General features: G+C 37.4%; 1 protein-coding gene across 1 annotated transcript in view; it reads right to left on the bottom strand.

Moving 5' to 3' along the window:
* Positions 1–16,158, bottom strand: part of itga10 (integrin, alpha 10) — a 32,841-nt gene extending 16,683 nt beyond the window's left edge. The window contains exons 1-7 of the mRNA XM_024268020.2: positions 15,107–16,158; positions 6,028–6,139; positions 5,815–5,924; positions 5,645–5,733; positions 2,041–2,155; positions 1,812–1,939; positions 1,129–1,277 (exon numbers count right to left, since the gene is read on the bottom strand). Coding sequence (XP_024123788.1) covers positions 1,129–1,277; positions 1,812–1,939; positions 2,041–2,155; positions 5,645–5,733; positions 5,815–5,924; positions 6,028–6,139; positions 15,107–15,158 — 755 coding nt within the window. The 5' untranslated portion in view covers positions 15,159–16,158. The remainder of the gene's footprint in view (positions 1–1,128; positions 1,278–1,811; positions 1,940–2,040; positions 2,156–5,644; positions 5,734–5,814; positions 5,925–6,027; positions 6,140–15,106) is intronic.
* Between the last annotated feature and the right edge of the window lie 3,946 nt (positions 16,159–20,104).

Here is a 20,104-nt window from a genome sequence, read left to right as displayed (position 1 = left end):
AAGCGAGGAGAATTAAACATTTGAAATGGGGGTCAGTTTATATCACATTCTTTTACTAAAGCATCTGATTTGTCAGTTTATAAGTTGAATAACTTGCGAGAAAGAAAAAATATAATTAAAAAAAATTGTATTAGCAAGGTCAAGGCAAGATTTTGGCATCTTGGAGCCAGCAGGTACTTCCTATTTGGAAACGCAAGGGAGGAGGGATCACTCTGTCCAGTTCTCTAAATACATTCAAATAAATGGTCCCAAGTTTAATAACTGTAATAACTCAAAAAAAAAAAATGGGCAAGGAGTTTTGTATACATTGATAGACTGAATTTCTGGATAAACTTGTCAACATCTATCAAAAACTAGATAATTTAGCTTCTTCAAGGAGTCGAAGAGATTTTAATGCCAACATCAAAGTGGGACTGTGTTCTCCTTGAACCAGAGAACCCAGCCTTTCTGTCCAAATCATTAGAGTTTGAACTGAATTTAAAGAGTAATCAACTGGTCCACTCCACTCAGACGGAGTTAAAAGCAGCAGTTACGCATGCAGTCATTGCTTCAGAGGTGACCACAAACACCACAGTTCCTTTATTAGTTAATCCTGTTTGAAAAAAGGAAAACAATTCTATATTTGTGCAGCTAGTTTTCTTTTATTCAGAACGGACAAGCACAGGAAACCGTAAAATCCTGTTTGATCTGAGATTTCTGTAACTTTTCTCTCTCTAAAGTTGTTATAGGTGTTACTGCAGATTTACAAGAACTTGGAAAATGGAGAAGGCCATAGACGTTGGTGCTTTTCAAATAGAAACTGCCATTTACAACAGCAGCTTCTGGTTTCACTTTACAGGCTGAGGGCTACACGGTAGTTTACATAAAGTCACGAAACGATGCCTTAAAGCTGGGAACAATGCTTGACTGTTTTGTCCTGTCATCATCTGGAAGGCCACAATTCAGAAGCGGTGTAGAGGGGACAGAACCAGAAGCAAACAAATCTAATGTCGTTGCAGCACATCTATATTTAGACAAACCGCTGAGAATCTTACACCAGTTTCCAGTTAGTGGGCCAAATCGTTTCCATGTTTTAGAATGCAAAAAAAAAAAAAAAAATCAACCAGTCGAAGTGGTTGACATGCCTACCAGGCCATTTGGATGGCGCGTGCAGTACGTGTCTCTCGACCCTCTTGCCGGCTGATGTTCTTGGCGGCCTCCACCACTTTTTTTGTTGTCTGGTAGTCCTTCAAAGACCACTCGTGGACTGCTATTTCCCCATACTGAAGTATACCCACCTAAACATGCACAGAAGAAACATGTCTGAAACATAACACACACTTGAGCTTGCATACATGTGTAAAACTAAGCATTTGTGACTTGTGTTTACAAGGTGAACTCGCTCTTTCAGTGTGTGGGGGGGATTCTGTTCTCAAAGCAAACACTGCACTTGGAAGAGTCTTTGAATTCATTCACGAACCAGAGGTATTTCCTCTTCAACTCACATTGCATGTCACTACTGACCCCCACCCCCAAGCCTACTCTCCCCACTTTTCTTGGTATTCAGTTGAAAATAAAGTCTGCTTTCCAGCTTTCATTCCTCTAGCACTCATGTACCATTGATAATAATATGCCAATTCATTCTTGCCAAGATTGTTCTTTATATGTCCCCGTGTGCCTGTTTTCACTCAAAGGACTGGCTTGTCTTTCTGTCCAAAGCAACGGGGAGGAATTGCAGAGATTTAAGCAAACTCAAACCCACAAGTTTCCATTACCAATGTCAATAATAGTTAAATGCAGCGCTAAAACACAAGAGCTTTTTTTTTTTTTACCTGCATCTGGTCCGAGCCTATATGGAACTTGCTGAGGATGTTGCTGAGAAAGTTCTGGACCTCATACCAGGGGTAGATACTGTTGGAGCCATCCAGGACGATCACGATGTCCATGTAAGTGGCGCACCCTGCCACGAGTGTCAGAATATTTGTTGGTTAAAGAGAGGCCTCAGCAGCATGGCTCTGTGCCGCAGAATGTGCTGGTATGTGTGTGCACATGTGCGGCTACTTTTTGTATTCGGAGAGATGGTTTTCCTCGGCTGGAGGTCGTCGCTAACAGATGCACAGATGCCAGTGCTGAACTTAGATGTGCCGCACTCCTGCGACCAAAGAGGGGCGCATGCCTGCCAAACAGAGACACGTGACAACGTCAATAACATACAACAAAGCTAAATCATGTTTTTGGTTTTTTAAACATATTCTTATGGAATTTTTGATGGAGGACATATATAAAGAGATCTAAGCTTGCACGTGACTTTGAAAGTATAACAGAATAAATGTGAATCCACTTGCAACAGGAGTCATTATTTTTTATGGTCTCTTGGGCGCCCCCTATCAGTTTGTGTCTGCATTAGCTGTGCAGTGGCAAAACTTTATTAGTTGTGACAGACACTCCCAAGGTAGGTCCCATTTTGCGCCACTCTGTATTATTAGTTATTTTAATCTGTAACCAATGTCTTGTTGTGAGATATTTCCCTGCCAGCTAGGCCAAGTTTAAAAGTGGGCAGAAAATGTGGCCCCACCTGTGTTTGCCCCAGGTTTGCCAACATTGGCTTAAGTGGGCTCTCACCAGGTAGGGTCGCTATGCTAGTAAGCTGCTCCATGGATAGCAGGTCTGCTCCATACAGCAGAGCTCGCTAGCTCGATACAGATGAGCTCGCCAGCTGAATACAATGGAGCCCACTTTGCACTACAGATAAGCTTGCTCGCTGGCTACATAGGCACTTGCTAGCATGCTACAATGGAGCTTGCTAGCTTACTACATTGAAACTCACTTGCTCGCTACAGATGAGCTTGCTAGCATGCCACAGCGGAGCTCGCTAGCTGGCTACAGGGGAGCTGGCCAGCTCAATACAATAGAGCTCGCAAGCTCGCTATAGAGGAGCTCGTTAGCATGCTACAGTGGAGCTCGCTAACTCTCTACATCAAAGCTGGCTAGCTCGATACAGAGGATCTTGCTAGCATATTACAGCGGAGCTTGCTAGCTGGCTACAGTGGAGCTTGCCAGCAAAACACAACGGAGCTCGCTACAGAAGAGCTTGCTAGCTTTCTACATGAGAGCTTGCCAGCTCAATACAACAAAGCTTGATAGCCTGCTACAGAGGAGCTCCCTATAGATTAGCTCACTAGCGTGCTGCATGTATAATGTGGGCGGGAGCCTTCCATGTCTGACCATCACTTTTTTATGTGATACAGGTACATATTTTTGTACTAAAATTATTTTGTAAATTGGTTGGATGTAAAACTCTGTTGATCATTTATGCACTTTTCTTGCATTGATTGCTTGAAATAAAGCATTTCTAATTGAATCGAATCAAATCTAATGAGCTCCCATCGCTCTGCAGAAACTATGTCCCAGAAAGTAACACATTTTTTTTTTTTTTTAAATTTAGATTTAAAATGGAATTAAAAGACCTGATGATGTGGTACTTTGGCTGTGTGATGCGATGTGCGCACACACATACCCACACAAGGTAGCAGCACAAGGGAACAAAAAAGAAAACAAGTCATAAAAGAGAATAAGTCATGGAAAAAAACAATAGTGTGGTTTTGAGGACAGAAAAAAGAGGGAGAGGCAGAGAGAAGGAGACTATTGTTGACATGCTGGCAGTCACAGTTGTCATGAGTGGTTTAACAGAGCTGGAACACAAGACCAGCAAGGCAATTTAAATCTGATTGTGCTAAACGTTGGGTGGGTGACTGGTAGGGTTGAAGGGGCATCCTATAAAATATTTCAGTCTTCAAAGCGTTCGGTTTTCTAGCTGAGAGGAAAGAATGAGGGGAGAGCGCCGAGGGGGAGGAGTCAACAGGAGAACTCTATCCATAGTCACACAAAAGAGACAGTAGGAAAATGGGGTGAAATGGGGGTAGAAAAAGAAAGAAAGAGAAACATCCTGGTTTTTCTCGCCCTGTCATTATGGGAGGGTTTCTCCAGACAGGCGAGATGGAGAGAGAAACCACAGAGCGAGAAGATGGAGAAAAGTGAAAGAGGTGCTATGGTTTTTGATAGGTCTGTCATTAACAAAAAGCTGGAGACGCATTCCGATCCTGTTATAGACCTGACCGCCCGGGTTAGTATAAACACACACACACTTGGACAATCTCACATTGAAGTGGCCTAAGATGGCAAACGCTTGTGAACTGTACATGACTCCACACCCGCGGCTGCACTGAAGTCCTGGCAGACATCAAACGCTCAAAATGTACCCAGTCGCACACACAGAACAAATACTGCTCACTCCATGTCCAGGCTTAAGTCAAAGATACAAGCACAGTTTGAACCATGAGCTACTTTTACAAAGTGTGTTTTGTTGGTCCATCACCTTTGCTGTATTCTGAAAAGATGGATGTCACAGAGAAAACATCAAACTTTCAATGAACCAAAACAAACACCTTTAGGTTTTTGGAGCTCATTCATGCTTCCCAGTTTTCTACAAATTTTGTTTATCATTTTTTTGCAACTCATAATGGGCTTGGGTGTTTACATTCATCCACTAATAAAGGCGGTACTGCCATGCGAGGTGATGCCCAGGCCACCAGGAGCGATGTGGGGCTCAGTGTCAGTCTTCTGATCAGAGGTCCACTCTACATCTGAACCACAGATGCTAATTCTGAGCTACTTTTAGCAATCTGTGAAAATAAATGGTAAATGACGTATACTTAAATCGTGCTTCACTATCTGATGATAGTTTCGAACACTGGCATCAATCTATGACCACCATGACGCCCTTGTACCACAAAATGCACAATTTGAAATATCAGGTTATTCAGCTCCACTATTGGCAAAAACAAAACCTTTGGAGGTTTGTACACAACCTTTGAATGTGTAATCTACTATGTAAAAGTTGTCATTTTCATAGGGTTTATTTATTTATAGAATGTATTGATTGCATTTCCATATGACATCTATTGTGATATTTTGGGTTACTATATAATCGTGGCAATAATTCACTGGTGGGATCACTTCACAGGAGCAGCTTCTTTCATTCAATTGTTCACTCACCATCATTATGTTAAATTGTTTTAGTTCGTTTTTCACACCACCTTTCATTTCTCTCAGTTACATTCAGTCTATTTAACGTTTCAGAATTTTAACTTTAAGTTTTGTATTGTGTCCCATCTGCCTTTAATATCTTGCGTTTGGGCTCCACAGACCACAGAAGAAGGATGGAGGCAACTTAAATCAAATTCCAATGTTTATGAAGCATGTTTTGCCTAGGAAGGTAACTCACTTATATTTTTTATCAGAAAGGAATTTAGATCCCCTCATCCAATCCGCTGTGCCTCAATTTCACTTGAAATTTTAAAATATTCAAATGTTGTAGAATTTTTGCTATTTTCATTATTTTTTTCTGGATTTAAAACATTTTTTTTAATTCATGACGTGCATTGCTTTAAAAAAAGGTCCATATATTTTAAACACTAAAAAAACATTTCAAGGTTTTGTGAATACCATGTGGTCAAATCCACAAAGTAAACATTCCAACAGAACAGATTTGTTAGAGTTTTTTATACAAACAAAGACAACCACATCTCTTGAGGCCCCTTCTCACCAGTTTAAACCCCTGGAGCTAAATTTAAAGAGCCTTTTTTTGAAGCTTGAAACTACCTACCAGGAAGCCATCGGGTGAGTCCGGTGTAAGAGTCATCCCCAGGTGAGAGTTTTGAAGGTTTTTGGAAACATTCCGAAGAGCGGTTTCTCCTACGGTGGGCAGACAGAAAAAAATATCTTAATTTACAACATTTAAATCAGGTGAGACTAAAGAAATGGCTATTCTCTTACCTAGATTAACTTTACTGCAGTTTGAATTCCTCTCCTCTCCCACCACACATTTGTAAACATCTCCTCTTCTGTTGTTGGATGGTCCGTCCCAGGGAGCGCCAACTAGCATCCTTTAACAAAGGAGTTCAGCCATCAGAAATACTTTGTCTAACCACTTTTGTCTGCAAGTTTTCCATCTGTTTGCTGGACTTTCTCGTTTTATGAATTACTTACAGTTTTTCTCCACCGGATTCGTGCTGTAAGACTGAGAAGCCAAACTGAGCGTCCTCTGGACCGGTGAAGATTCGTGGATGGTCTCCATCGATGTTGAAACACTGACATAACTCTGGAAGACACAAGACAGAAAATTACAGTTAAAAATGGCAAAAAGAAAATTCATACAATTTCTTGTAAAGGCTCAGTGACCAAGCATCGAAAAGATTGAGCGAAATTCATTTATAAAGACATTTGATTTGTAAAGAAAGGGAAACATGATGACAGAGGATGCAGATGGAAGCAGGAAACAATTATTTATGCAACTAAATCAAATAAAAACAATACTGAGAGGAGATTTATTAACTGAACCCCTAACTGTGCACATGTTGTAGTGAAAATACTAAAATCCAATCCAATTTACATAATTTGTAAATGCAATTTACATATAACAAAAAGAGCAATAAGAATTATCACAAGAAGTAATTATAGGGATCCGTCGCATCCATTATTTATAAATTTAAGATTATTAAAATTTTATGATCTTGTTAACTTTAATATTTTAATATGTATGCATAGCGTAAACCTGAAATGCCTTCCTCCTAATTTAATGGAAAAAAAACAATAAAAATGAAATGCAAATTTAATCTAAAAGGGCATGAAATACTTATCAAACCAAAACACAGAATACTTCTAAAGTATGGGAGCAATGTGTATCAGTATGTGGAGTAAATAAGTTGAATAAAGTGAGCAGAAAAATTTTAAACACCACAACAATTTTAAAACTACATTAAAAATAGTATAATCAATGACTACAAATCTATCTAGTATGAATAAAACGACTCATCCTCAAGGTATGGTGTTCATTTCGGACGGGTTGATGTTCAGATTGTAAATGTTTGTTCTTTCTTTTCCTTTTGTATCCTTCATCTGCAGAATGTTTTGTGATTTTCTTTCTGACTGATTGATGTATTTGTTAAAAGGGACAGACAAAATATGTTTTTCTTCTTTCTGTTGCCTTTTCATGTTTTTTTCTTTCATCATGTATGAGTTTATAATTCAAGGTTATTGCAGTTTTCCTTTTACTGAATGAAAATGAAAAATTAAATAAAATAAAAATTCTTATGTTACCAAAGTTTGGTAAAAATAACATAAATATGCATGTATGTGATTTTAATATTATATTGTGGCTGTTTGGGTTCAAATACCTTAAAACATACATTTTTTAAAATCTTTTCATATTTTTTCTACTTAAATTGTATTTATTTATTTTTAGCTAGAAAGCCTTATTTTATTTTATTTATTTGTTTATTTTTAATTCTTTATTTATTTATTTTCATTTCTTTATTCCTTGTGGCATATCTGTTAATTACGTCAGTATCAATGAGACAGGAGAAGACAAGCATGAAAACAAAATCCACAAATATATATTAAAACAACAACAACAAAGGGGTTTATATATCAAGAGTTTAAATTAATCAAATAAATTAGACAATATCTGGGCATTTCTTGTTTCATGTAATGTAAACATTTGGAAAATAGTTTAAGAGTTTTAAAATCATTTAGCTATAGAGCTAGCCAGCTACTAAATTAGCTAGCTGGCTAACTAAGCTAACTAGTTAGCTAACTAACTCACTAGCATATTTTGGCATTATAGGAGATAACAAAGAATAAAACTATAGTAGTGATATAATAAAAGCAGTTAAACATGCAGGAAGGTGGAAGCAGTCAGAGAGGCTTTTGTTGGGAATAAAAGACAAAAGAAAGCAGATTTATACTCTGTATGTCTAGACTGGTTTGTAAATAAAATATTTGGTTATGTTTCAGTTTAGTTTTGTAGATAAGTGTTTGTATTAAGTTTTTTTGTCTGTGGTGCAATGTTTTTCATTGCAATCAAACTAAAACAAACATTGTTGTAATGTTAGATTTTAGATTATTATCCTATAATTTCCTTGTTATGGTTTTTCCTCGGTTCATCTGACCGTAAGCACTCATCACCTAAAATATATATCCTGCACAAAGGTTAAAAAACACCAGGGTACCTTTTAGTGCCAAGTGGTGTCATTTAGACAGAAGAGGAGCCTTGGACAGAGAGGAAGGGCAGCCAAAATGATAGATCAACAAAGTGACCTCTGAGGAAAAAAGGAATTCAGTGTGAGGCGGAAAGAGGGAAAGACGAGGGAAGGTAAAAAGCAAAGTCGGGAAGGGCGTGGGTAAGAAAAACTATCAAGTATAGTAACCCTCCTGTTGTAACACACAAGTCTACTCTTCATACAGGGAGGGAGGAGTGGAAGAGGCTTAAAGAAGACATTAGCAAAGATCACTGAAACGTCAATGCTGCAATCTAAACTGAGGAATGTCAGCAAAATAAACACAACTTTTTTGTTGAGTTTTCACAGACAATATAAACGAAGAAAAAGCGATTTATAAGGTTTTTTTTTATTATTTATTTCACATTTTCAGTGATCTTTGACTGGTAAAAAAAGGAAGGATAAATGTACACAAAGCAGAAATGAAAGCCTTCTAATGTATTTGCACTCTTGCAATTATGTTAATATCTATAATACAAAGTTCCCAAACTGAAACTGGACCACAGACAGTTTAGTGTCTGAGCTATTTGTAGGTAAATGTTAGGGTTGAAATAAATGGGTTCTGTGGCCACCAGCACCAACCAGCAGCCAGTGAAGCCTTGAGATGATGTGAGATGAGCTTGTCCACATCTCTACTTTGACATATTGACATATATCTATATAGTCTCATAGATGTATTTTTTTATCACATCATGTGAAAATAAAATAGCAGGCAGTAGAGACACAACAGGAAAAGAAAGTTACTATTTTACCAACACAATCTTGTTTTCAAACAATACTGCTGTTGCTTTGTCAATTTTTAATATTTATATATCTTTTTCATCCCTGACCAAAACTGCTGTTTCTCCCAGTGCTTGATCATTTTTTATATGTTTAGATCCCTAGTGTCTGCATATTGTTTTAAGTAATTTCCTTTTATAAAATAGCATCGCTACAATGCTAAGCTGTATAGCTGACACTTATTAAACAATAGATCGGATCATCTCAGCTGCTTCTAGTAAAAGTTTATCTAGAAAGTGCTTTCTTGAAGAATTTAGTAGATGTGAAACCCAATACTGCTAATGCTTTTAACATGAATCTCATTTTTCAATCCATTTTTCCTGAAGTGCAAGAGAATTATGATATTATTTTAAAATTTAAGCCTTGATTTTTTTTTTCTTTTTACTTCAAATGAGTTGATACTGAACGAGGCTACCTTAAACTGCTTTATTTAAAAAATATTTTTTTCTAAGTTTTTCTGGAACGCGGTTTAGCAGTTCTGATACCTGCTGCAAAACAAAAAGAACAACCAGATCAGTGCCGAACAAGCTGCTCACACACATTCTACACACTGATGCACTCAAACGTTCCTCCAGTCCAATCAGGGGGGATTCCACTGGGTTTAAAAAAGGAAATTTGATATGTTCTCTGCGTCTTTTCTATCCTTTCTATGGCTTTTTCTGTTTTTTAACTTTCACTTGCACTTAGTTGTTTTCTTGTGAGCTCACTCAACTTGTGTTAAAACTTCTCTTTGTAATTTAGGACTGCATGCTTCACCAAAAAGCATAAATAAGGAGATAATTTTGATCTGCAATGATGGAAGTCAACTTTCTTAATTTGTCATTTAAGAGCCAGACAGGAATTCTTTCACGGAGCACCTTGCAGGACAAAATTTCCTTTTGCAATTCACTGGCAGGATTATGCATTTGGAGCTACAAACAGGAATCACAAACACATCTTAAACTCAAACTTTTATGCAATTAGTCACTCTCCGCTTGTAGCCGCCCTCCACACTAACAGGGGCTGCTGTAAAAAGTTTCTGCTGTTTTGTGTGGTAACCTCTCCCAAACTCCGGTTCCAAGTTTCTCACCACAACAAGCCAAACCTCTGATAACAATGTCTGCCTCTGATTTTTCTCTTTCATCCCTGTATTTACTCATTCTTTCACCAACCATTCATGAACTTTATTTATTTTCCCTTCACTTTTACAACAAACCGAAGGATAGGCCGTAAATTTACATTTTGCTTCTCAAGATCTGCTGTTTTCACAAAACGGTATCACCCTTCTCTGCTTTCTTGTCCTGTATTACCTCCCTTGCTTCCATTTTTTTTTTTTTTTTTTACTGGAGCTTAAACATGACACTGTTCCAGATGCTCTCCAACCACTCATTGCCATAACAACTGGTGGCAAACATTTATCAAGCTAAAGTAAGTCCAGATTCCCTCGACCACATACTGGGCTCAGGCCGCTACACTGCTGCTGGATGTGAATGGCTGCTTTTGTACCGCATGTAGTCTGCAAGTAGAAGGAAAAAAATAAACTTGGATGCAGTCTTTTGCTTATAATATGAATAAACAGACATTTTATTGTTCTTGGCCATTTATGTGAACCCTAGTCACTTTCTGCTTCGAAGTCCGAATCCTCCGCTAAAGCTACGAACACACCGAGCATGTGACGCGTGCTTTAGAACAAGCTAAACGCGGGTTCTAGAAGTGTAGATAAAAATCCATTCAGCGACATATCACGTTATTTTGTTTGGCAATACATGTATCGATTTAAAATGAAGACAAGACAATATTTATTTAATTATTTATGAGTGTTCTTTAGCGTTTTACTTTTAGTTGCTACCTAAACCCCCAAATCACTAGTTGGCAGCACAGCACGAGTCTCTTCCAGCAGCTCTACGAACAAAATGACAACAAGATCTCGCAAGAACCAGCTTGTGTTAAAAGTTCAGTCAGCCTTGCGTTTTTTTGTCATTTTAAAACATTGTATACATACACAGATGTATATATATATATATATATACTTCTTCCCAATACACACCTCTACTGTTTGGGCTGTGGTATTCACACTTGACAAGCAGGGAGGGGCTTCTTTTTCTACTATGTACTTTATATAGTTTACTTAAATAAATAAATTTGTATATATATATATATATATATATATATATATATATATATATATATACAAACATACATAAATTCATTCATTCACCTTCTTGACCGCTTTGTCCGTTTCGAGGTTGCGGGGTGCTGGAGCCTAACCTAGGTACTGATGGGCGAAGGCAGGGTATTCCCTGGACAGGTCGCCAGTCTGTTGCAGGGACTCAATCACACACTCATACACACTAGCGTTCAAACCTACGGAGAATTTAGAGTAACCAATTAACCCATTAAGCTTGGCTTTGGATGGCGGGAGGAAGCCGGAATCCGCGGAGAAACTCTACGCATACATAGGGAGAACAAGCAAACACCACACAGGTATAAAGATACACCCCCCCCCACACACACACACACACACATATATATATATATATATATATATATACACACATGTTTATATATGTATATATGTCTGCCACATACAGTTGGAAAATGTCAAAGCAGTACAAATTTCGTGATTAAAATGGAACCGGTTCATTGCTAGTGCCCTTGCAATGGCGGATACCATCATGTCAGGAGAATGGCCTTGGCTTATTTTAATTTGAAAAACAATTGCAGACGTCATCAGACTTATCAACAGATCTGGTTTCACCAGATAAATCTACAAAATTCAAGTCCTTGATCGGTCAAAGCTTGACCTTATTTAACGAGGACTGTGTGTTTTGAATGTAAAACCCGAAACGTAAAACATGCATAGCTATACGTGTGACCTGGAGAGTTTTGAACACCCGAAACGTGCATTCACATAGACTTTACATTGAAAGTGGTCGCTTGATAGCGTGTTGCCGAGGGCGGTGTGAACGTGTCTTCTTAACTGTCTGTTTCTATCATTACTGACTCATTTTGTTCCTTTGTGCCTCTCCTCCTTCACAGATTTTCTCTCCATTATCTTGCTCTCATCTCTGTCACCCTCTCGTGGGGAGTGGGGGTGGGCGGTTGGAGAGAATGGCAGTGAAATTATGCCCCAGTTTAAAAAAAAAAAAACATGAAGATCTCAGAGAGGAAAACATCGGCTTTCTGGACGACTGCTGGGACGCAACAGACGAGCACACCTGCATTTGACATCTTCCTAACACACGCATGAGGCCGGCTGGCCTCATCAGGGGGAGCTCTGGTGAAGCCATTAATACTCCCCTACACACTCCAGTGTAACACAAACCCACACACAGGCAGCACAAACACCACAATTATGCAAGTTAGTGTAATGAATGAAAATGTAACATAAAAAGAGAGAAAAGGTTTTTGTTTGATTTAAAATAGGCAATGTCACGCAATTTTCTAAACCTGAAGCTATTTTCCCAAAGTAGCCATTTGTCTTTGAGGCTTGCACCTCGATACTTCCTGCATTCCTCATTTAGTCTTCAGTTTTTAGACCAGTAAGAGGCTGAGAATGCTAGATAATTTCCCAAGATTTTCATCTATAATTTCAGACATTTTTTTTATGATTCAGGGACTAAATTAGCATACTTTTAACTCATTCTACAATCTCCCATTCTATTTCATGGATGCATGCTATAATACAGCAGCTCACCCACTGCTTATCAGCCTCACAGTCGCTTATTTCTGGTAGACAACAATGGTCTTTTTCTTGACTTTTTTTTTTTGGTGAGCTGAAACTGCTCAATGAGGTGTGTGAGTCTGCTACGCCACAGAAAACACAGGAGGTGAAGGAAGCTGGTGTTTATGCATCACTGGAAAAAAAACACACACAAGCCACAAGACACTTAGAGGAAAAAAATAAAGTTAGACTCCAAGTGTAAGAGATGGAGCAGCTGATATGAACTGGGAGGTCGCGTGTGACAGCTGCCAGGGTCTGTCACTGACATGTGAAGATGAATCAGCAACTGTCTGGAACACGATACCTTTTACTCCATTAACAGAAACAGAAAAGCTGTGCAAAGTGCGAGTGGATCAGAATCAATTGAAGTGAAAACTCTTAATCGGTTTTGCCTCATTAAGACAACAGAAACCTTTTATACAAAAAACAGAAAGGGATGTAATCCAGAAAGCAGCGTATGCTGTCAAGTCCCATGTAGAGCGGAGAAAAAAAGTATTTGGCAACCACTGATCCTGCAAGTTGTTCCACTTAAAAAGATGAGATGGGTCTGTAATGTACATCACGGGTTCACTTCAACTGTGAGAGAATGTGAAAAAAATAATCCAGGAAATGTCTTTGTATGAGTTTTAAATGATTTATTTGTATAACGGTGCAGAAAATATTGATTTAGCTCCTAAAAGCACAGAATTCTGACCTCACAGACCTGTTTCTTTTTCTTTAATAATCTCTTTTATCCTTTATTTGTTACCTGTATCAATGAAACCCTTTTGAACTGGTTATCTGTATAAAAGACATCTACAATCTTAAACAGTCTGGTGGCAACCTCTCCACCAAGACCAAAGAGCTGTCAAAGGACACCAGGGACAAGATTGTTCACCTGAAACAGACTAGGATGGACCTAAACAGGCAGTTTGGTGAGAATAGATCAACAATGGTTAGAAAATGGAAGAAATATAAGATCACAGACAACCATCTTCCACCTGGAGCTCCATGAAAGATCTCACCTGGTGTCAGGAACAATTCATCTTGAAGGATGAGGAACCAGCCCAAAACTTGTCTGCATTTTTATTTTGTTTGTTTTCTTATGTCCTAATATGTGTGTAAATAAATCAGATCTAATCAAACCATCAGGAATTGTTTAATTAATGTCATTATCCACCAGGATAACATTTCAGAGAATGAAAATGAACTTTTGTTATTGACCAAATACTAATTTTCTGCACCAATGTATAAATAAATTCTCTAAAAATCAGACATTTTAGACCAAATCCATCTTTTTAAGTGAAGCAACTTGCAGAATCTGAGTGAGAAACCCATTTTGTCCCACTTTAAATAATCCCAAACCTTGGAAGTTATGGGAAGTACATTCCTGTCATACACCTTTGTGAGGTTCTTCACAGTTTCTAAAGTCTGCAGCTGATAACCAATCAGAATTTCTGAGAAGAAAACTATGAATAGACTTCCTAAAGTTGTTTTTATTTGATTGAAAAGTTATTAGAAATTAATATGTTGAACCACATGGCAGTTTTTATATTTGGATGCTCTTGTTTTTTTGTCTTGTTTATGGGAAATGAGTTAAACGGTATGATGGGCAGCTTATAGAAGAAATTATTACACAATCATCTTGCAATTTGAAGAGTCTCAACCCCTTGACACCTGATACTTCCATGGGGAAAAAAGTCATGTTTTTAGCTTTTAAGTAGATGTTAAATTAAAGTACGTTTGGAGCAAATACAAATAGGCACCAAGGGGTTGACATTAGCCTAGCTGACAGGAAGTAAGAGACCAATAGGATCAACTACTACAACATTTGAGGAACATGTTGGACCATTCAGAACCTCAAATGATTTCAGCTTTCAAAACAATTCTCATCGATTTGTGGTTATTGGCAACATAATAGATGTTTTTTTGCTTTTATTCTATTTTAATTTATTTATTTTAAGCATAGAATTTCTGATAAAGTCATCTATGTCCCACTGTTCCATTGGTGATATCAGTACTTAAAATGTTCCTAAAGCACTAAATTGAGTTTGAAATTCACTACATTGGCTTCAAACAGGCCACAGTCACATATCTCAGTTTCAAGATTTAATATGTGGTTTGAAGCTGACCTGCCAACACTATTATTATATGTTTATTAAATCTCATCTGCTCACAGGCCGCCTCTTGCAGCTAAAGGCTTCCAGTTCAAATAAAACATCTCCAGCGTTTGTTTTGCTGGAGGATCAAACTTGAACCCAGCAGGAATTATTCATTTGTCGGAATCTGACTCTCCTGCTTTTGATCTGACTGAGTGAAAAGAGTTTGACCAGATGTTTGACCTCTAACACCCTGCTCTCTTCTTTTCACCTCCACAGACATCTTAAGAATGTGTGCTCGTTTGTGTGGAAGTCAGTGACACCATTTTTGACACATGTCAACTGTGAAAAGTTAATGAGAAGCTACACAGAGGAGGAATTAAGAATGATGGGCACTATTTATGCTTTAGAAGTTTACTTATAACATGAGGAAAGCTTAAAAAACATACCTTTGAGAAGGATAAGAAACTCCAAGCACCACAGGTAACTGCGCAGCTCCATTGATAAAATCTGATTAAAGCACAAAGTTTTCCCCTTTCTTCTAGTTTACTTTTTTTTTATTATTGAAGTAGTCTTTCCTCAGGAGATGCGTAAAATCCGGTGAAGCTGTGACATGCTGGCTGCGCGCATGTGGCACTCGTTCAGGGGGGAAATCCAAATTAGTTCTCGATTTTGCGTCACCTCAGTGATTCAAGCTCTGCGCTGGAAGACCATTGCACCTGTCCCAATCAACAAGAGGCGCCTCAAAGAATTGTGTTACTCCCTCCTAAAAACCACCAATCATCTCTGCCTCCTTGGAGAGATAAAAAGGTTCCAAGCTCAAAGTTTGGGATAAATCACACTGCGAGGTTCCCTTGATGATTTTAAATCCATGATCCACAGTTCTCCTCTGCTCCCGTGTTTCTCTGAGTGCAAATCTCTGCATCTAAAAACGGATTTCACTCCTGGAAATGAAAGGGCGCATTTGTGCGCGCTGCTTCCCTCCCTCCGCGCGTCCTGCTCCATCCACCAGTCTTCACACTGACAAACCTCAAACCCACATCTCCCTCTTTCCTCCTCTTTCAGTCCAGTCCCCTTAAAAAACATTCAGAGTTCCATAACATTTTTCCTTTGAAGCGCATGTTTAATGCGTTTGCTACAGCTGTAAACCTTATTTTACCGTTTTTCTTTTCATGCGTCGCCAACAGGACATGTTTTATTCGCTGCTGATCCACAGAAACCTTTAGCTTGCTTATCAAATTTGACATAAATGCGAATCACTCGACAGATGTTTTTGTGTTCCCACCTTGCCCTTCTTCACTCACATTTAAACGGTGAAATACTTGAATAAAAGTAACTGGAAAAGTCTCAGTTTGTAAAGTAAACTCAAATGTGCACAGGCAAACAAAACGAGCTTTCACCAGAAGAAAAAAATGTTAATAAGTAGTAGACACTATTTAAAAAAAAAACACTGTTTTGGAAATGTCTCAATTTTTTGTTTACAAGTGGAGGTGGCTTCCTCCCAAGCAAAGAAATGGCTCCATCTACTGGTATAAATGAGTCATTGCATCATTTGAAAAACAATTAAATTAGATTTTTTTTAACAAGTTGTTTGCATCAAAATTAGTATACCTTGAATTCATTTTGTTTTTCTCCTTTTTTAGAATAGGAGCTTAAGTCATATTTGGTGCTCAATTTTTAAAATGATAAGGCCTCCTGTTCTGCTCTTGTTTTCTATACTATGTAGATACAAAACTTAATCAGTCTGTATCATATGTACTGGACAATGAACATACAGGTGATATCTAACATAATGGACACGTGACAGAAATTGTTATATTTGTTCATTTTTTTGCGAATCTTTATTTTTTTTTTACCCACAGGGTCCCAACAGTGGCTAAATTATTTTTAAAAGCATTCTAATTTTTTCATTCAAAGCTATAAACTTACATTTTCCATGTATATACCATAACTTTTTAAATATGTCATGATAGAAGAATAACCTGCCTGAGACAGGAACAAACACAGTGATGGAACTGACTGAAGGAACTTTTTATTTTCTTATGTTAAAAAAATAAGCATTTTTAGGACAGAATAGAAGCCTGAAACTGGATTTAAAAATACAAGTGGTGACAATTACAGCAATTTGGCAATGAAAAACATTAACAATTTTAAGACAGTGCTGCTGTAAAACTTGTAAATCTTGAAAATTGACTTCAAGATCTTATAAAGTACAAAAAAAAAAAAAAATCTGCTGGTGGGACAGCGCTCCAAACTGGCAGCAGGTGTGGTGATTAAATCAGGTCAGGTGTGATCAATTAAGAACGGAACAGGGCTGATATGAAAGGATGGAATGATCTGGATACTGGATAGTATCAAATGAATAAAGAAAAATTAAGAAATCTATAAAAGAACCATGCAAATAAAGGCTTTTTCTATTGTTTTTATTTTGTTTAAAAAAATCAAGCCTGATTTTCACAAATGTTTTTGTACTTGGTCATTGTTAAGTCAATGAGTCAGAAAAAGTTATAAAGGGAAAATGAGAAAAAAAAAAGATTAATTAAATGCAAAATGACAAAAAGAACTTTAGAGCTTTAATTTTTATGTAGAGATGGACTGACTTTAGGACATAAATGTGTTTAAAATGAAGTACTTTTCAGCACAGGTGACTCTAATCTATGCAAATTAGTTGCTGTAAAAGGAGAATCAATGTTAAATAATTTCTTTCCTAAACTTCTTTATTCTTCCTTTCCCATTTTCAGGTTCCTATATTCCATCAATTGTTAATTTGCAGATTTGAACTAATATATTAGGTTTTCCGAATGAAAATATTAGGTTTTTTGCTATTCATTAACTTCCTAATCAGATAAAATAAAGCCCACTTTTTGCTGAACTTATCTTTAAAATAGTACAATGATAGCGCAACATCATGTGGCAATTAAAAAACAATTATTTGATGAAAAATAAAAAAAAATAGAGAAGATTTAAAGAACTAAACGTCTGAGCCCACCAGGGTGACCATTTTCCCTTTTGTGTCAGGTGAAGGTAAATGGATATACGGCAAGTTCCTCCACCTACTTTATGCTTATAAAATTATTCACCTTTTTCCTTTTATTAATTCACAAAAAAGAAAGTTAAAAATCTAAAAACACAGAACCAACAAGAAACTCCTTGAATAGAGCAGAATATTTTAATTGGGAGCTCCAAAACACAAAAAAGTCCATGAAAAACACCTAAACCTGCATTGATTTTGAAATATCTTGATCAATAACGTAAGTGACAACCCTAAAATTCCCGAAAATAACATAAAATAATTTAAAAATACTGATCAAAATTAGGCAATTGACCACTCAGAATTAAAGCATTCATGATCTGATTTAATGTTCAAACCATCAGATGCTATTTCAGACTTGATTCTTTGAAAAAGTACATATTTTTAAAAAAATTTTTAATGAATATTGTGTTCATATGTTGACACACACCTTGAAAATATTTATTCTTTTCATAATAAAAATGTATCAGAATGAAAACTTTGATTAACTGGTGGCTGTCATTATAAATTATGTACCTGCAGTTTCCAGCTGTGACCACTTGATGTCACTGTTTCACTAACTGAACAGCTTTGGGAGTTTTTGTGATAAAACAGACTTTCTGTTTAACAAAGAGCATCCAAAAGCTTCTTTACCTTCCAAAAATCACTGCAGTAACTTATGATTTTCAAATGATTAATTTTTTTAATACTAAAATACTGTCTTCACATACAGGGTTGGCACTCTTTTATTCTCTCTTCTGCAATTAGCCTCTCTGGGGCTCATCATACGGTGATGGATGTCTGCCAGCAGCAGGACTGAGAGAGCATCAGAATCGGAGTCATCTCAGAATGAGAAGATCTTTGATCCATGTGTCCAGTGGGAAGAAGAAGGTGATGGTTATTGGGAAAGTGACCTCAGTCTCACCATCATTAGCCTTCCATTAACAGCAGAACTGATATTGACATTTACCAGTACCCTTGACAATATTACCATCCTCTTTTTCTCTTTGCATCCTCCTTTTTTAATACAGAAAAATGTGTTCTTTGAAGCATTTTTAGTAAAAATGGTGTCATCAAAACCCATGTTCTGTGGTAGCACAGCTGTACCGGGTGGCAGCACAGCTGTACCGGGTGGCAGCTGCGTGTAAAATCCAGTGGATCTGCTCACATGCAACTAATCTAACAATAACTTCTTATGTTTATTTATTTTAACTGTGATTCATAAAAATGGACGACACAAACGCTCTTTTTTGGATGAACTTCCAGCTGGAATGTCCACTCTGCGTGTTAATATCGGTTGGCATGTTCCTGGGATATTCCTGCGTGATCAATGAACCGCGGTCAGAAACAGGTCGCTTTTGTGTAGACACATAGATGGAGGGCAGTTGGAGATCGTAGCACCAGCGTGTCACATTTCACCTGTGCAGTTTGTGATCAAGTTTGACGATTGTGGCAGAGCAGTGCTAGCAGACAAGCCAGTTCTGTTTTTGCTTTTTCTTTCAATCCCTTAAATGTCAATCACATTGTAGTTTTTGTAGCTCTGCCAGCATTTTACAACTACGGGTATGTTGATGATTTTGGATAACTGATGCTCTGCCAGTGTGCTTGGTTTCACAATTTATTCCCATGAAAAATGGGCTGCTCTCTCTTGGGAAAACAGCTCATTTATTTCTCTTGCATGTGCTCCACAGTTGTGTAGCCGCTTTAGGACTTGTCATGCACTCACATGTTTTGTGCTTGTGTGCGTGCAAGCTATTTCTTGTTTGTTTCCTTCACCCCTACAGCCCCAAATCACAATGTTCTGCAAATAATTAAAAGACAGTGCGGTGTTGCTCAGCCAGGATCTGCTGTGCTGGAATGAGGTACGCCGTTGGAAAAAAAAGAAAAAATGACATGGATGGATAGTTTTAAACTTTTGGGGAGTTATTTGCTGTCATAACCAGGCAGACAAAGTGCATTCAAGTTCAGAGTTGACAAACGTGTTATATCGTAATCTTATCAAGCCTGTTTTTTAATAAAAAAAGAAAATATTGTCTTAACCTCAACACTTATCCTTAAAATTTTCCCATTGAGACCAATAATGTTATTCAAAAGTCAAAACAAAATTAAATCTTTTCATCTCAGCTCTGGTGTTACCACACCGCAGTCACTATAAGAAACCCTATTGAAGCAGAAGAAAGAAAGGAAATGTTTTTAAAATTCCATCTAAACTCAAAACAGCCCAGTACTTTCACAGAACGTGATGCATCTTGCAAGAAGAATCGATGCAATTGCTTTAAGCTGTTAAAAGATGTGATACTTACCACTGGGTAAATGTTTATGTCAACATTCTGTTATTTTTCTTGATGGGAAAAGATTGTGAGATGTTGAATAATTGTATGTATTGCGTCTCACTATGCTATGTTGATGTCAAAGTTGTTTTTTTTTTTTTTTTTCT

The sequence above is a fragment of the Oryzias melastigma genome, linkage group LG16 (assembly GCF_002922805.2).
Source record: "Oryzias melastigma strain HK-1 linkage group LG16, ASM292280v2, whole genome shotgun sequence".
NCBI lineage: Eukaryota > Metazoa > Chordata > Actinopteri > Beloniformes > Adrianichthyidae > Oryzias > Oryzias melastigma.
Note: the sequence above shows the minus strand (reverse complement) of the source record. Positions and strands in the feature narration are given on the sequence as shown.